The following is an 18,525-nucleotide window of genomic DNA, read 5'->3' on the forward strand; positions in this document are numbered from 1 at the left end:
AAAAAGAAATCAACGATTTAGCCAGTTGACCAGGATCTGGGGTCGCGAAAAAAAAAATCCCGAACAAATAACCTAAGAATCAAGGCCGCGTTTTCAACTGAAATTATATTATATCTAGAACCTCTAAAAAAATTAGATCTTTTATTTGCCATCGTCTCTTCAACTAATTATATCTAATTGTTAGAAAGTGATTTTCAAGATTTGATTCAAAAGAAAACACGTGCAACTATTGGCAGTTGAAGAGCATTAGTGTTTTCTTATATGTTTCAGAACTTCCCATGTTTCTAAATGTAAATTTTGGAATCTAGGGCAAGCCCTTATTGGATAAAATTTGAGTTTCTATCACTTCGTGTGGCATATTTCGTTCATTTCATCACACAGCTCACTCCTTGCATTTTGCTTAATTCCTTAAATACCCTCAGGACATAAATAAATCGCTCGTTTTAATTTAGTTATGATTTTAAAAATAATGGGTGCCAAGGAAAACGGACCAAAGTAAGACGAAAAAACAAACAAGCAAAACAAAAATATACCTAGACTAGGCTTACACGATTGAAAGGTACACATTTGAAGCATAGAAACATATTTTCTTTGTATTTTTTTTTTGTAATTTCGTTGCAAAAAATTGGAGTTCACAGGGAAAATATAAATATTGTTACCGAGAAGCAAAGAGTGCATGCGATAGTTCTTTTGAAAATGATATGATTTGGTTTTGACGATTTTTATGTTTTTTTTTATCAAGAATTAAAACTTTCCGCCAAAAAGTTAACGTAGATCTTCAAATACGTGGCTTTGTTCTTGGTATGACCAAAGTTTATAACAGTTTTTTCGAAGCCTTTCAAAAATTATTGAAGTTTTTCCATATATATATATATCGTTCTGAACTAGTTTGTTTCTTGGGATGGCTTGCCTGGGCCTTGTCCTGGTTCGAAGCTCACAACGTTACTTACTTTTAATTTTTGTTGGACCCAGACGATTTATTGTTCTGCTCGGCACCAAAGGACCTTGGTATGACTTCCGACGACCATTCGTTCGATCGGATGCTTTTTCGGCAATCATAAGCCATTCTTTGTATAATCTTTGACCATGTCTTTAGACATCCCCCCCCCCCCAAGCTCACATGTATTCATTTTAAAGCATTTAGAATTCACAGGCGTTCATTCAAAAATAATTCATTGTCACATAAAATATATTTGAAAATCTTTTAAGAATATCAAATATTTTATTACCTACTAGCTGTTGGGGTGGCGCTTCGCGCCACCCCAACATCTAGTTGGTGGGGCGCTTCGCACCCCCCCCCCAGCCCCCCCGCGCGCGTAAGTCGTTACGAGCCATATTAGTTACGCGCAATTGTAGTTGTGTCCCTGTGTCCCACCTGTGAATAGAGATAGACATATATATATATATATATATATATATATATATATATATATATATATATATATATATATATATATATATATATATATATATATATATATATATATATATATATATATATATATATATATATATATATATATATATATATATATATATATATATATATATATATATATATATATATATATATATATATATATATATATATATTTGACTACGTAAAACATGCGAATATACAACATTCTTCGCTGTCCTGTTGTCTATGCATATAAATAGATTGTCAGGTTTACTGACTCTTGAACATGCAACATATAATTGTCCATGGGAAAACCAATCCGTATTCAGATCTATACCCCATTATTCTAATGATGTGTCCCTGTGTCCCGGTCGTCATTTTATATTCCCTGTGTCCCGGTCGTTATTTGTGTCCCGGTGTTCCGGTTTGTAATTTTTCTTTGAGTGTCCCGGTCGTCATTTATATTCCCGGTGTCCCGGTCGTCATTTGTGTCCCGGTGTCCCGATCTGTAATTTCTATTCGAACAATCCCTGTGGCCCGGTCGTCATTTATATATCCCGCCTGTGCCCCCGGCGTCCCCGTTGTAGTTGTGTCCCTATGTCCCGGTCGTCATTTATATTCCCTGTGTCCCGGTCGTGATTTGTGTCCGGATGTCCCAGTCTGTAATTTCTCTTTGAGGTTCCCGCTCGTCATTTATATTTCCTGTGCACCGGTCTTCATTTGTGCCCCGATGTCCCGGTATGTAATTTCATCAGTTGACAAACATGACGTCAGTCGACAAACAACTTCATGACGCATACAGCTCAATCCTTAAAATGACGTCAGTCGACAAACATGACGTCAGTCGACACACAAACATGACGTCACTCGACACACACACACACACAGACAACGTATTTTTACATATATAGATTTACTATTTTACTGTAAACCAATCATTTCATTATTTTCAGATGATGCAAGGGAATGTATCAGTTAGCTGCTCTTTAAAGCTTGAGTTGAGTTTAAATGAAGGTAGTTGGAGTTATAGTAAACTTAGATTCAAAGAAAGGTGTACCTTTGTAAAATGCACGCTCTGAAAGATTTTGAAAAATAATACTTTCTAAATAATCAATATTGCCATTTACTTTCTAATTGGCCCAAAGTCGATGCTCTCAGTTAAGAACCTACAGAAATCACTAAGACCCCAAAAATTCCCGGTAAGTAATGAAACAATATTGATGACGTGTTAATAAAAACGCCAATAAAGCAACTCTGGTGAAATTTTACCACGTTGTTAATAGATGCATTACCCTATACTATTGAAAAAGGGCCCATTTATAATGTTTGATTGATGGCATACCCAACTGCTTATTACATTAAATTTTTTTTTAAAAACTACTTACAAATAAATTGACTAATAAATAAATTACAAATAATTTAATCTACTTACAAATAAATTAAATCTTTCGGGCTCGCCCAAAAGTAAGTGGTTGAACGCAAGTGAAATAAAAAACAAACAACATTCAGCAACTTTAAGTTTACCATACAATATAGTAAAATTTTAGAATAATGTATAATAAAAGGAATAATAATGATAATAATATAAAAAACCAACAGAGGGCCAAAGAACTGTTTCTCATCTCTTTACTTTAGAGTTAAACCCAATCGACAAATGCTATAAACTTGCATTGAATCAAAGTTCCTCCGAGAGAAAAAGTAGTAAGACTATTCTAGACATTTTCTTTTTGTCTGAGCATTATGAATAACGTAAAATTAATAACTTAACTGATAATGATATCTAAGTTAGCTGTGGTATAAAACAAATGAAAGAAAATAATAAAGAATTAAAAAATTTGAATAAAAGCAATAAGAAAAATCAATAAGGGGCAACAAATTGTTTGCTGTAGAGTCACAACCAATCAACAAACTAAATAAAATTATGTTAAATTAACAAAGAAAGACACAAAGAAATTAAGAAAATAAATTAAATAAATAAAAGAAAATAAATTAAATTAAGAAAATAAATTAATTTAATAATAATTTAATAATAATAAATAATAATTCAACAAAGAAAATAAATTAAGAAATTAACATATTTAATTAACAAAGAAAAACACAGCACTCCTTTTATTTGCCTCTCTGTTGTTCTTTTTTTACAAGTCCGAGAGTACACTTAGTAGTTCAGATTCTTTACAGACCTTCGAACGATCTTCCTAGACAACAACTAGAAAAATTGCGTCCCCGAGCACAAGCCACTGCTCAGCTACAAGCCGCTGCCGCTGTAAGTACTCTTATTCTTTTGATTAAGTGCATCAGGCTATGTTGCAAAAATAGATGCTTTTCATAGGCTTAACTGCATTTGAGTATCTGTGTCTACTGCCAGTTTGTATGAAAATGAATTTTTATAAATCTCTCGCTTTTGCCATCTGTCCATTAACGTGCTTCGTTACTTCAGTTTTTCAGTTTTACTTTTGAATTTTGTATCGTAGACTTTGATTCTTGTATATATTTCAGTTTTAGTGTTAGCATCGTTCAATCCTAATTTTATTAGGAAAATGTGAGCAGGAAGACTGATAGGGGACATGTGCACTCATTCTGAGTTTTCGCTACTTTTTGCATTCAGGGGATTCTAAAATGTGACAAACCATCTCAAAATAAACAGGTATTCTGTTTTTCTTAGTAGGCTTTCATGACATAAGTACTAGAAGCGTCCAGTTTCAGGATAAATTGGGCACTTTGACTGAAAGTAAAAATCGGCAACGCCGGTCAGAGAGCCATCAGAGCGAAAAAAAATGGTAAAAGTGCTAAACGATCGGAAAACAAGGATTATTCTTTTGTTCCTAGGTGACTGTCAGGACATAGTCATTAGAAATGGCCAGTTTTTAGATAAACCCAATGAAATCCTGATCAGAAGGCCACCTCACAAAATGGGACCAAGGCATATGATATAATATTTAAAATTTAATAATTTAATATAATTATAATAATATATAAGAAATATATAATGATATACATAATAATATATAATAAACATATAATATAATAATTTAATAATAATTATAATATTTAAGTTTTACCTTTCTCTCTAAACACTCATTTTCCAAAGTTATGCCCTGAATTAGAGATTAGCTTTGGTGCCTTGATCCACCCTAAAAAAGTGTGTCACACAGTTGTAATTTTCTCAAAGAATTTTTTTAGAATTAAACTTAAAAATTCGAATGTTTGAATAATTTCTATTTAAAAGGAATTCAATGGTTATGACACTGTCATTAACGCTGTGAAGTGTTTTTAGCCGAAAAAAAGGACTTTTTTGAAAACATTTGCTCTTCTGTGTGCTTTTCAAATTGAATAAAAAAATACTAAGAAAAACAAAGACGAAGGAAAACATGGAAATAATTGCTTTCTTATTAATATTATGGTATTCTCTTGAGCCCTTTTCTGCTACTATTTTTGGAGAGTATATAATCTAGCATGGGATTTGAGACAGAAACTGGTGTTAGCAAAATTAACTTTAATTTAGACTAATTTACCAAATTCCTGATACAATTCTTGAATTCCAAATTTCTTGTAAGATAGAAAGACAGACAAAACAAAAGCAAAAAAATCTTTGACTGTTTCTGCTTCTGTAACCGTTTGACTTTATATAAGGAAAGCAATGTGACACTTCTGTAATTTTTCTATTAGTCGTTAGAGTGAAAGTTAGAATTTAGAAAGTTAGAGTGAAAGTGAATTTTAGTCGTTAGAATTTGCAAATAAAAACTATAAAACGAATGATAAAACATTCATGTAAAGTTTAAATTAAAATTTGGCAATTATTATTGAATGTGACACTGCACGCACGCATATTTCCCGGGAAATAAAATGAAGAAAGTATAAGGTATGCTTATCAGTATTTGTCGATTTTCTTTAAACCCTTCGACGCTGAATGAAAGCTGTATATGAAGATCCATCTGAACAAATTTCTCCAAAATTGTCACATACGAGGTACAACCATGACAACCAGGGTACTCTTAATAGAAAGTTAAGTTATCCAAGATGAATGTCAAGATATTAATATGAAAAGTAATGCGTCCAGAAAAACAGTACGTGGCTACAAAATATTCTGGGGTCTTCTCGGATGTACAAGCAACTTAAACTGTAAAAATACAGTTCTTTTGAAACATTAGTTCCCACAGATAAGCCGCTTGAAAGCTGAAGCTATTAACAATCATCATTTGTTTGGTTCTTTTGAATTTTTTCGACATAATTAATTGAAAATAAGAATTAATCACCTATAATAGAAAATTTTTTTTTGCAAATGATTACTAAAAAAAAACAAATTTTTAAAACCAACTTGACTTCAGTCTATTAAAATTTACTTTTTGCTATGTTAATAAATACTTGAAAAAAAAAAACAGTTTCCGTTATGATCTGTCAAAAAGTCTTTACGCTATAAATGAAAACCAATAATGCAGACAATTACGTGGGAATTTATTGCGGAAGTGGAACATATTATGAAATAAAATACGAATTATCTTAAAAAAGGTAAGAGCCTTGTAGGTAATGATGCCAAAATTTCGAATGTCCTAGCCGAGGAGGGGAATGACGAGCCCAAAGGCCACTCTACGCATATACCTAACGCATCTGTAGCGCTTTACTTTCTTCGTCAATATTCTAAGATGTTTGTTGGAAGAATTTGGTGTCTGAGCCGCTCAAATTTTGGTGTCTTTTTAATGTTAAAATTTTTTGAATTTACTTTTGAGATTTTCTTTAGGTGAAAAATGTAAGTTATTACAACATTCATGCAACTTCTGATAGATAAGTATTTATTTCATCTTTTATTGCAAGACATCTAAAAAATACAAACAACATTGCTTATCGCTTTATATGTTTGTGTTTAATGACTTTTTGCCAGTTTCCAAAGCAGAAGCACGTTAATGTGTACGTATTTTATCCCCCCAATTTCAGGTAGTCAATTGTGATGCTAAGCGCTTTTTGTATAGAATGACATTTGTTGTGATTAGCAAGCATTTAAGTACCTTATTCTAGCTTTTGCCCCCTTCTTTTAGCAATCACGTGAGCCAAAAACGCCGCCTATCGGAGGTGTACGAGTATTTCCTGGGGTCCTCTTCGAAGAAGGGGTGCGAGAAAAGGTAGCAAAAAATGAATATGTTTCCCTTCGTTTTCTAAAATTATATTATATATTCTTACGGTTTGCTCTTTCATCATGATGGCGTAGCGAGCACGGTTTCAAAAATAATACTTGAAGTAAATTTATTTTACTTAATTTATTTTATAATACTTGAAGTATTAATTAAATTTCGAAATTTGAAATTTATGATTTGTATAGTTTATCAGTTTCCAAACTAAATTGAATTAAATATTGAACATAACAACCTCCACTTGGGATATACTTTTATTATTTCAAGGTAATTTTTTAATGTCTATGAAACAATTTAAATTCTGAGACAGCATTCGTAACCATGCATAGAAATTTAAATATTTCTAACCTTTTATTGGCATTGAATGAAATTTAGCTAACTAATTAAACAAAACAGATCTTCAGTGAATTCTTAAGCTTTCTTGCAATTACGTGTTTAATTGTCTGAGCATAGAAAGGCAGTCTGAAATATAAAATGCGTTTTTAGTCGCTGGTGACCAGTCTGGTTATTCGTTTTTGCAAATAGCCTTTGTTTTTTTTTGTTCTTTTTTTGCTTATTCATTTTTTTTCCAAGAATCAGAAACCAGACAGGTCATGGTGGACTAGCCTGTTCCTTTCACCAGTCTAACTTCTTATGGAGGGCAAGCTTCTATACGCTACTCACATAGAATAGGCTAATGTAGAAAGAGTGGACTCGAAAATTTTATTTGTGATAATTGAACCTAAAGGACTGGTAAATGACTTTTTCCCTTTGTTATCCTCATTGTATTTATTTGATTTTTCATTTCTCGCTGTTTTTATAAATTAGTGTCTCACTAGAATAAAATTTTACAAATATGATCTTTCTTTTATTTTTATTCTAAATGCCGAGAGTCAACAGTCAATAACACAAAAATGCAGCAGGAGTCACAACAAAGCGAAAAGAGACTTAACTATCCTCTACCGGGCTAACCGTGCTATGTCTTTTCAAAACCGGACTAACTAATGTCATGGATCAACTAATGCTGAGCGACAAATCTAGGATGAGAAGGAAGTTCAATTTCTGGAGAGACAAATAAATCCACCTTTTTAAAACCTGATTGGTTCTTTTGCGAAAATCGTAAGCCAGTCAAAAGAACGAATAATTTTGAGTCAAGGCATTTTCTACGACTGAAGCCTCTGTTTCTCTGTGGTCAAAAATGTCATCAATAGATTTATTATATTGTTCACTGGGCACCAGCGACAAAAAAAAGAAAACGAAAAAGCAATAAATAGTTGTCTATATTAAATATTTCTTTGTTTCACAAAATTAAGCCTTTCTGGATAATAGTGCTTACGTGTGAATACAAAATATCATCAATTCTTCAACACGAATCAAAGCTTGAAAAATAAATATTTTCATTCTTTTAAAGTAATTAAACAGTATTTGAAACCGTGAATTTTCTACAGGTGAAAAGACTAAGATTAATGCATGCATTTTTTTAGACTTATATGCTACGCCATTTTCAAATTGTCTTTCTTTAATTAAGCTTCAGTTTACTAAGCTTTAACGCTGTTACCGGTCATTTTTCAGTTTATCTTGTGTGATTATTCTCGTTTGTTGCATGAATGGATTGAATATTTCATAATCATTTATACAAGTTATCCGTTTCGTTTAAACAAATTACAGGCTCAACCGCCGACACCGAGGCCTAGAGTAGAGCCACCGATTCCAGAACCTGTTGAACCCGAAGCTACGCCTGAATCTTTACCAGGAACTATCATGGTAGAGGAGCCAATTCAAGAATTACCCTCAGAACAGCTTCTTGAGCCTAAGTCTGAGCCTACTGAGGATCACGAAGATATTAAAAATTTAACACTTCAAGAAGAAATAGAAGTTCATCCAGAACAGCCTATTCTAGAAAATGGAATAGCATCAACGGATGAAGTTTTGGGGCCTCTAGGCGAAGCTGGTCAGTCAGATGCTAAAGAAACCCCATTGGAAGTTGAGGCTGTGGATACTGAGGTAGCCAATATGTCCTTTTTTGAATGTCCCCTGAAGTGGATCCCTCCCGCCTTAGAGTAGACAACTCGCATTGTCCTTCGGTCAAGAATGAATGGCAGTCCTTGTTCTGGCCTTTGTGGATTTCCCTTGGAGCAAATGCTATTTGCATGAATGATACAGAAAGTCTCGGTAGATGGTGCTGTGAGCCTATTGTAATTTTATGTCAGTGATTATGCTTCGGTTGATTCCATCCAAGTGTGAGCTTTCTGTTGCTTAGCATGAAAAGCATGCTTATGACCCTTACTTTAGAATAGAATTCCTATCCATTTTCCCTAAAATTCAAGTTAGTATTAATATATAGTCGTTTTTAACTTTTCAAAAGTTAGTATTTCATTGTGCGTAAAATCAAACTGTATACTTACGTATTCGAAAATAAATTGAAAGTGAAGAACATAAGTTTGGAGAAAAAAGGTTTTCAGCACCCATAGTTTAAAGACTAAATGCTATAACTTTGTGTGCAGTATTACAACTTAAGGGTATATTAGTCATACAAGTACTTCAGTTTTTACCTATTGTATTCTTGTATTAACTCCAGCAAAGAAAGAAAATGCTCCCGTGAACGGCTAAGAGCCTTATTTTTGCTTTTATAGAATATTGTAGACATATGACACCTTTGGATTTGGACACCAGCGCTTAAAAATATCATATTTTTAGGTTATAATACCTAGTAAGAGCTGCGCTTATTACTAACTTACATCTGACCGTAAAATATATAGTGCTGTTCATGTGACAATTTTTGGTCCAAAATTCTTTTGCATTTCAACTGTAGAAACTTTTAAAAGTATTCTTAATTACTTTTCATAGGCTTCATCTGTGTTAATGATTACCCAACTTTTTCTTAAATTTGCCCTTGTTTTTTGCTCTATATTGTAAAAGGACCCCAAATCTAGCCCACTGTTTATGAAATTTAATCATAAATCTGTCTCTAATATCTGATTTTATTTCTAGGGAGCACCTATCCCAGACTCAGTCCCTGCCCAAGCACCTGCCCCTGAACCTATCCCAGTTTCCCGACAAGTTGCGTCTCCTATCCCTCCAGTTATAAAGGCGCCAACTTTCAGTCCAATACCACCAATAAAACAGGAGCGACCTTTTTCAGGTGATTATGCTGCTTTCGCTCCTCGTCCAGGTGAGTTTTCTTCTGTTCATTTTTTTGTTTTATTTATTATTTATTTATTCTTTCAAATTTATTCTTTGTATAAAATGGTTAACATTGTGAGGATTGTTGAGTTTCAAATCGCTTCCAAAACTACATTTTTTAATTGAATTAATCGGAGATTAAATTTAATTAATTTAAATTATTTAATCAATTACGAACTAATTTAATTGAAGATTTTGATGGCTGAAAACACTAAAGCCTCTCTACCCGCTTTGTGGTCCTTAGAAAACTCTTCAAATTTGTTAAAAAACACAAAGCTCAGATTTACCAGTAACAAGCCAACGAATACCGAAAAAAAAATTAAAAAAAAATATGAAGTAAGAATACTCCAGGCCTAAATAAATATTTACCACATTTGCCATTACGTGCTGGGAATTCTAGGAAAACTATTCCGCATAAAGTTAAAAGGGTTCATAAATTAGAAAGTAAGGAAAATAAGACTGGAAGAAAAACATTTTTGAGCATCAATGGTTTTAAATCTAATTAATATTTACTACTTTGCAATTGCATGCTGGAAGTTATAGAAAAATGTTGCGTGTAAAATCAAAGGGGTGAACCTCACCCCATATTTAAAAATGAAATTAGAAAGTAAGGAAAATAAGACTGGAAGAGAAATATTTTTGAGCACCTATAAAAATGAAATTAGAAAGTAAGGAAAATAAGACTGGAAGAGAAATAAACTCTAAATAGATGTTTACCACATTTGCCATTACATGCTGGAGATTCTAGAAAAATGTTGCACATAAAATCAAAGGGGTGCATCACACCCTATATTTAGAAATGAAATTAGAAAGTAAGGAAAATAAGACTGGAAGAGAAATATTTTTGAGCACCTATAAAAATGAAATTAGAAAGTAAGGAAAATAAGACTGGAAGAGAAATAAACTCTAAATAGATGTTTACCACATTTGCCATTACATGCTGGAGATTCTAGAAAACTGTTGCACATAAAATCAAAGGGGTGCATCACACCTTATATTTAGAAATGAAATTAGAAAGTAAGGAAAATAAGACTGGAAGAGAAATATTTTTGAGCACCTATAAAAATGAAATTAGAAAGTAAGGAAAATAAGACTGGAAGAGAAATAAACTCTAAATAGATGTTTACCACATTTGCCATTACATGCTGGAGATTCTAGAAAAATGTTGCGCATAAAATGAAAGGGGTGCATCTCACCCTATATTTAGAAATTAAATTAGGAAATTGGGAAAGTAAGACTGGAAGAGCAACATTTTTGAGTATCTTCAGCTTAAACCTTGAATAGATATTTACCAAATTTGCAATTACATCCTGGAAATTACATTAAAAAAAACATTGACCACGAAATCGAGGGGTGTTTTTCATCATATATTTTAAAGTCAAATTAAAAAGTAGAGGAACTAGTATTGGAAGAGAAACAGTTTCAGCTCATCTAGTATAATCCTTAAACAGATATTTATTACATTTGCCATTATATGCTAGAACTATGCGTATAAAAATTATATTTCAATGTGTGATTTTTACCGTAAAATGCTCTGAAAAATTCTAAAATTGTTGTTATTTGAAAATTCAAAGAAGTTTAATATTATATAAAAAAAATCATCCATATGAATTGTAGTTCCTCTCAAAACTATGGTGAAATCTAGTGGTTCAATCAATAAAGAAATATATCATAGTTGGCATACAAGCAGAAAATTGTATAAAAATAACGGTTAATATCATAAATAGTCAATAATTAATTACATTGATAAAATTCAGTGGCAATTATATGTATTACCTGGTAACTATGTATAGTCACTGAATTAACTACATTTAATACAATATCTAGACTTATCTAGAACCTACATTATAGACAACTATATAATGACAACTGACTTCTAGTCCTTGTGATGCTTTCGTTTCTGTAGACAAAGCCCGAAAAAAAACTATGGGTTACCAATCAGCCTAGTTGATGGTAATTAATCCGAAAGATTTTTAGAGATATTCCATGTGTTTTCCAGTGCGATTACAAACTTTTTTGAAATAACACGAAAGGTAAAAAATTAATTTAATCAAATATTTTGTCGTCTTGCAACAAAGATTTCAGATCCGCTAATTTTTGAACGATAGCTCCTAAAATTTCATAATTTTTGAATCCGACTTCTTCAAGTTATGAATTGGACGTATGATTTTTTACACCTACTCCTACTCTCATTCTGACCACTGAAGATAGGGTACCGAACCCCAAATTTATTGTGTAACCCAGGCCTCTACCTTTCAACCTTTCAAGGCCTCTACCTTTCAAGTTCGTAGTAATCTGAATATTTGTGCAATGTGGTGTTTCATTCGTTGGAGTTATTATCTGTTTTATCACCTGTTAAGATTTAGAATGTATTCATTTTTACCTGACAACTCTTTGTGACTCCTAGCCACACTAAGGTATACCCAAACAACGACATCAATTTAATAGTTGAAACTAATATCATCTCCCGTGTATGGTTATTATGTTTTTAGGAAATTAAACATAAAATCTCGTTGCATGAACTCATAAGCTGCAGAATATTTTTAACTATAATGAAACAAATGGTTATGTGCACATGCAATTAGATAATTATTTGTTTTTTTCTATCGATTTCGCTTTTTATGCGATCCCTCTTTTCACATTGAATCTGGGAAAATTTTACTTACATACATACTTTTTTTTACCGTTTTTATGGGGAAGAGTTTAGACTACTGAAAATCTCCAAACCTCTCACTACATTTTCAGTGTCAGTTTTTTCGGCTGCGCTAGAGTATAAGTTTAATAAAAATTCATTACCAAATGTGTAAAATTAAACAATAAAAGTAATACATTTTGAATGTTTTCAATAGTAGAAAAACGATATGCGAATTCTTTGCGTTTTGTTGGATCTTTTATGATCTTTATAAATCAAAGTTTTAGTAAACTCTTTCTAAGTTCTAGCGTTTTTAAATTAGTAATTTTACTAACCGGATTTGATAGCCAGCTTCCCATGGCCAAGGGAATTGAATTAAAATGAAATAGTTGTGGGGCTAATCAAGTCATAGCTAATTGTAGAAAAAGCCAAGACAGATAGTCCAATTGAGTGAGAAGGAAAACTTGGCATTAATTGCCCCCCTTCATTGCCGACGTTATCATCTCCCACTTATGCTACACCTCTCATGTCACTCCACAATGCCGAACTAGAATCAATCTGGTTTGAAGATTTGATTTTTTATGTTTGTAACTCGAATACTCACATTTTTCATACTTTCACACTGATTTTCCACACCTCTTCTTTTTTTTGTATTAACAATAGGGTCTAGTGCTAGTGACATCTGTCTCATATGCCTTTGTTCAAGAGAAAGGGGCTTGAATCTTACTTGATAGTTGAATTTATATAAGACATTTTTATTAAATTTACTCTAGTACCATGAAGGACTAAATAGAAAAAAAATGGTCCTTTCCACTGTGAGAAAAAGTTCCTGGCTTTTGTTTGCTTCTTCTATCATCATGATGACGTACCTCTTTTGCTTTTCTTCCCTAACAAATAGCCTCCCCAGAAACATATAAAAACATAAATTATTGCAGTTTCATTTTCAAGATAGAAACACATAGATTTTGCTTTTCCAAAAATATTCGAATTTTGTTTCTAAGTTGTCACTAAAAAACGCTAAAATATCTTTTCTGTTTATTTTAATTGCTCGTTTATTAGCTTCTTTTCAAACATTTATAAGGCTTGAAAATCTTGAATAAATAGAATTAATGAAACTCGAAAAGTGTAATAAAATCTAAATTTTTTCCTCTTTACCTATACGTATTTTACACGGTCGTATTAATCTTATGCTAAAAGTAAATAGTAAAAAAGATATGTTAGTATAATCTAATTTTTAATGTTAATGGTTTCGTTTTGAATTCCCCCCCCCCATTTGCAACCTATTCCCTGAAGCTTTATGTGTTGTACAATTTAAGTATGTTTTTTGTTATAATTTTTCTGTATCTAATCCCTCCTCTCTTGCAGACCTGCGCTTACGGGATTTCAATGCCCGGCCGCGACCCTATTCTGTAATCCTTTGTTGAGTCCATAGCTTTTACTGATTTTTTGCTTTTTTTCCTTTTATAGTTTTAACCCCCCCCCCCTTTAAAACATGCCGCCTAGAGCTATGCTTTCTAACTGACCAAGTGATGCTATTGCAGGCGAGCTTTAAGAGAGAGGGTTAAAATTTTATTTTGGTGGGGCCGAACAGAGGGAATGTCTCTATTCCGCTGTGATGTAATCAAAAATAAAAAAATTAATAGGATTTTTTTTTGTATACTAGACCCCGCATGGCTACGCCGCTGCCAATTTTGGCAGAAGTAGAGGAGAGGTCTTAAATAAAAATTATAGAGGGATATTTTGATATAAATTTTTGAAAATCGTTTTCTTTTCTAATGCTTTTGTTTTGCTTACTAGCTTCGCTTAGGTCTTTAAAAAAGGTTTTGGTAATTAAAAAGGCGTCATTTGACCTTGTTTTTTCAAGGTTAATACTGTAGCCCGTCCTTTAAAATTCAGTACATTCTGTTCATTGGTCAAATCTGTTATTTTTAATCCTTTTTTGGTTTAAGGTCTTGTTCCCAAAATATGTTATTTTCACTTTTACTACTCCGGTAAATAATTAAAAGATAGTGTTTTATATATCAAAATTGATTTTTCTTTTCTGGGATGCCTCAAATGACGTTTTTATTGCAACAAAATGTAAGATTAATCAATAGAAGTAATTAATAGTTGCTCCATTAATAGAAGTAGCGAAAAACGGGAAAAGGTGTTTTTTTTTGCTCTCTCTCTTCGTCTATGTTGCACAACACGCTGCCTTTTTAATTATGATAGTCGATCTGTTCACTAATTCCTGGCATTTCTTTTCTTTTGCTTCGCCTCCTCCTGTAAAGTTCATAAACTAATAATTTTAAAATTACTCCCTGAAGAACTTATAATTGACGGAGGCTAAACATGCAGGCCAGAAGTAGAGGAGGGATATATTATATGCATTACTGACAGGTTTACTTTGTGCTACTTTAGATATGCTTTTTTAAATTTTTACTAATTTCTTTTTTTTTCTTTTATCGCTTCCTCTGTTGCTTCTGTGCCACCTGCTAACCTCACTTGGACTTTAAAACTATTAACCGGTAGTGGGTACTCGTTTTGTTTGGCCTCCTGCAAAAAATCCTGAAAATGACCCTATTGCAACTGCTACACCCTTATACTTTCCCCCAGGCACTAGACCCGAGTCCTTTGTAGAAACTGCCGACAGCCATTCAATGGAAACAGCTTTACAGAAGACGTCTTTTGAATCCTTTTCTTCTTCTTCTCTTATCTCTAAAACTGTTGTAGAAATGAGCTCGCAAGTAGCTCAGTCAACCTCTTTCATGTCTTCTAACCAAACTTTACCCTCTATAAAGCCAGTTCAAGCACCAGTAGTTTTAGAACCGAAACCAGCCCCTAGTGTAGAAAACACTAATCCACTTGCAAGACCTACACATGTAGCTTTTGCCCCTAGTCTTGCACCCAAACCTGTTGCAGCTTTTGTACCCGCTACTACTACCCCTGTTATCCCTGCTACCCTCCCTAAACCCGTGGTAGCTCCAGCGGCAGTATTTTCTTCAGCTTCAAATGCGTCGGTAGTTCCTGCACCATCTTTTACTGCACCGTATATGCCTGGACCAGCACCAGCTGCTCCTGTTGTAGGTGCTAGTGGGCAGACAACTTCTGCACCAAGACGCGGGAAAGGTGTCCTGTCACAGAAAGTTGGTCCTGGCGTTCGAATACCAGTCTGCTCAGCCTGTGAAAAACAAATTAGGTATGATGCTGTTTAGCATGCAACTTGGTCAACTTAACGTATAACGTTTTGACTAGTGTAATGTATTGCATGCTAATAGTTGCTTAAAAGACTGAATATTTGAGAGACACATATATATATATATATATATATATATATATATATATATATATATATATATATATATATATATATATATATATATATATATATATATATATATATATATATATATTATTTGTATAGTATATATGTGTATATATATGTTATATTTGTGCATATGCATATACATTAAAAATCGCTAAAATGAATTGCTTATCGTCCTCGTTTGGACATTTTGTAACTTTGATCTGAATTTGTATGAATATATCGATACAATTTTTAACTGAAAGTGAACGTGGATCTTATTGTGATGTCTTTGTAACCTGTTATGAAGTAGCCTATAATTTAAAAGAGCATAATTATATGATTTTCTCATATATGAACATTGCATCGAGAGCTCGCAAGCCTCTGTTCACAAAACTATGTTTTTTTGATTGTATGTGTAATATTTGTAATTTCTTTGATACTGATTGTTTGCATGCAGCTTCTCCCTTGAGTGCTTTAACAACTTCATCCACGGAGAGCCAAGGAACTTCGAAGTCTCCTAGCCCGACTCTTGTGTCGCCTCGTCCATTTGGAAAGAAGTTCTCTTTTGAAAACAAAAAAACTGTACAGTTTTCTTCTCCTTCTCCGTGGAACTGTTCATTACATATAAATGAGCGACCAGCTCCGATAACATACGTCAAAACTTCTAATGAAGAAAAGAAACCGTGTAATGAAATAACTACATTTAACTCTGCTTCAAGAGAAAGCGATGGAAGTAATAACACTGGAGAAAATAAAGATGTTTTCGAAAAGTCGCTTTGTTCTGTCGATCCTAACCCAGTCTCCAGTCCGGTATGTAGTGGACCTAAAGATAACTATGAACCTTGGCATGATATACTAACAATGAAAACTAGAAGTGATCGTGATAGACCTGTATGTTGTGCTTGTCATAAGAAAATCGAGCGGTAAGTCATTGTTTTATCTATACTTCTTTTTCAGCTTTGTTAGTAATATTTATTACGTAGACATATAGAGTCGCTTTCAGAGCTAAAAGGGTCATCTATCTGACTAATCCTAACGTCTCTGGATAATCTATCAGATAGCGTTGCTTCCTGGAATGAAACCTACCGTAGATATAAACAGATGTTAAGTCAGCCGTGCGGTGACTTAAAGAATTTTGGATAATATGAACCACGTGCCCTCTAACGTGGATGCGTGAATGGTAGGTTAGAATAACATTTAGTCAATACCAACCTGACGCCAGGTGTCTTGGCTGTTCTACTTTTTCCAGCAATTGATCTAGCCTATTTTGTGTTACTAATTCTTGCAAAGGAGGAACTGACAGGTTTATTTAAAAAAAGAGTAAAAAAACAAAAACAAAAAAAGACAAAGGAGGACGCCAGAAAAATCTTGGGTTGGGGCGGGATCTCGATCCCCCCTGGCCCTCTGGATTTCCCGTGAACCCTTGCAATATCCCAAGTAATTATTATGAAATATTGCCAAAGTAATTTGGATAAGTAACCAAAGAACGCTGAAGGGCAATTCTAGACACTATCATATTGAATGAAAAGTAGATGGGGCTGTATTAAACGGAGCGAAACATGAGCAAACATGTCACTAGCAATTATCCTACTTCAGAGTCACCATGTGGATTGACTCCCCATATCCCTACAATCATAAGTGCTGCACAACTTTGGTAGTTGTATTGTACTTCGGTCCCTCAATGCTTGAAAAGACAGCTTTTTTATGCGGAAATGTTATCCTTACGTACACTTTACAATTTACCATCTACTAACCATGTAGGCTACATGATTTCTATTTAGGGGGAGGAGGCTAATTAGAGGAAAAAACAAAAGAAATGGTAACTACCAAACATTAAATGGTTTATAGGTAATAATACAATTCATGAAATTTTGAAGGGGCGCGTTACAGCCCCTTTCTGCATACGTGCCTGCTGGTCTCTAAGAAAAGAAAGCTTCGATTTCGCTTTAAAATAGCCCTTTTAAGTATTTTCTGTCCTGTTGTTTTTCTTTATTGCTTTCTGTTTTTTTGTCCGATCTCTTCTCTTTTAAAAGGGAAGTCGGTTTTTGACTACTCTAAAGTCCTTCATCGGAAGAGATTTGAGGGCGACCTGACAGGCCTCTTCCCTAGATTAAAAGCAATTCAATTTTCAAAAATATTTGAACGAATCTAAGTAAGCAAAAATTTTAACTGTTGCTACGGCATTTGCATGTTTTAAATCCTTCATGTTTAAACTAGCAGTTAACAATTTTTTTTATTGTCGTTTCTTTCTTTCTGTCAGAAATATCTTCTTTCTTAAAAAAAAAGCAAAAAAATATCATGACATAAAATGAGAAAAGAGATTGAAATAGAAATGATGATTTTTTTTGCAGAGTCATGATCAAATTTAAGAATGCACATTAAGTCCATAGCAATTCAAGAAGAAATAGGAAAAAGAAAAATGCTTACTCGGCATGAAATTCTACCATTATCGTGTTTAATTTTAATTGAAAACAAGAGCTAAGAGCTCATATGGCACTTGTGACGAGGCGAGAAGAGCTAAGAGCCAAGAGATCATATGGTATGAGCTCTAACAAAATTCTATGAATCAATAGATTGATTTAAAAAGGAAAATAAGAGGCTTAATGCCGGTCAAGATTTAAAATAAGAGCTCTGAGTCACAAAGTCCTTCTAAATATCAAAATTCATTAAGATCCGATCACCCACTCGTAAGTTATAAATACCTAATTTTTTCTAATTTTTCCTCTCCCTTTTGCCCCCCAGATGGTCGAATCTGGGAAAACCACTTTATCAAGTCAAATTGTGCAGCTCCCTGACACGCCTACCAATTTGCATCGCCCTAGCACGTCCAGAAGCACCGAACTCGCCAAATCACTGAACCCCTTTCCCAACTCCCCCAAAGAGAGCGAATCCAGTACGATTCTGTCAATCACGTATCAAGGAC

General features: G+C 33.4%; 1 protein-coding gene across 50 annotated transcripts in view; it reads left to right on the top strand.

The window, feature by feature from the left end:
- LOC136031858 (PDZ and LIM domain protein Zasp-like) overlaps positions 1–18,525 on the top strand; it is a 152,556-nt gene that overhangs the window by 86,270 nt on the left and 47,761 nt on the right. For 22 of the 50 annotated variants that reach the window (XM_065711728.1, XM_065711732.1, XM_065711741.1 and 19 more), the window contains 5 exons: positions 3,578–3,662; positions 6,430–6,513; positions 8,170–8,505; positions 9,493–9,673; positions 14,828–15,494. In XM_065711728.1, the coding sequence (XP_065567800.1) occupies positions 3,578–3,662; positions 6,430–6,513; positions 8,170–8,505; positions 9,493–9,673; positions 14,828–15,494 (1,353 nt within the window). Of the gene's footprint in view, positions 1–3,577; positions 3,663–6,429; positions 6,514–8,169; positions 8,506–9,492; positions 9,674–14,827; positions 15,495–16,059; positions 16,526–18,525 lie in introns of all 50 variants that reach the window. The other 28 variants (XM_065711745.1, XM_065711736.1, XM_065711744.1 and 25 more) reach the window with 11 other exon arrangements.

Source organism: Artemia franciscana, chromosome 10, assembly GCF_032884065.1.
Source record: "Artemia franciscana chromosome 10, ASM3288406v1, whole genome shotgun sequence".
Classification (NCBI taxonomy): domain Eukaryota; kingdom Metazoa; phylum Arthropoda; class Branchiopoda; order Anostraca; family Artemiidae; genus Artemia; species Artemia franciscana.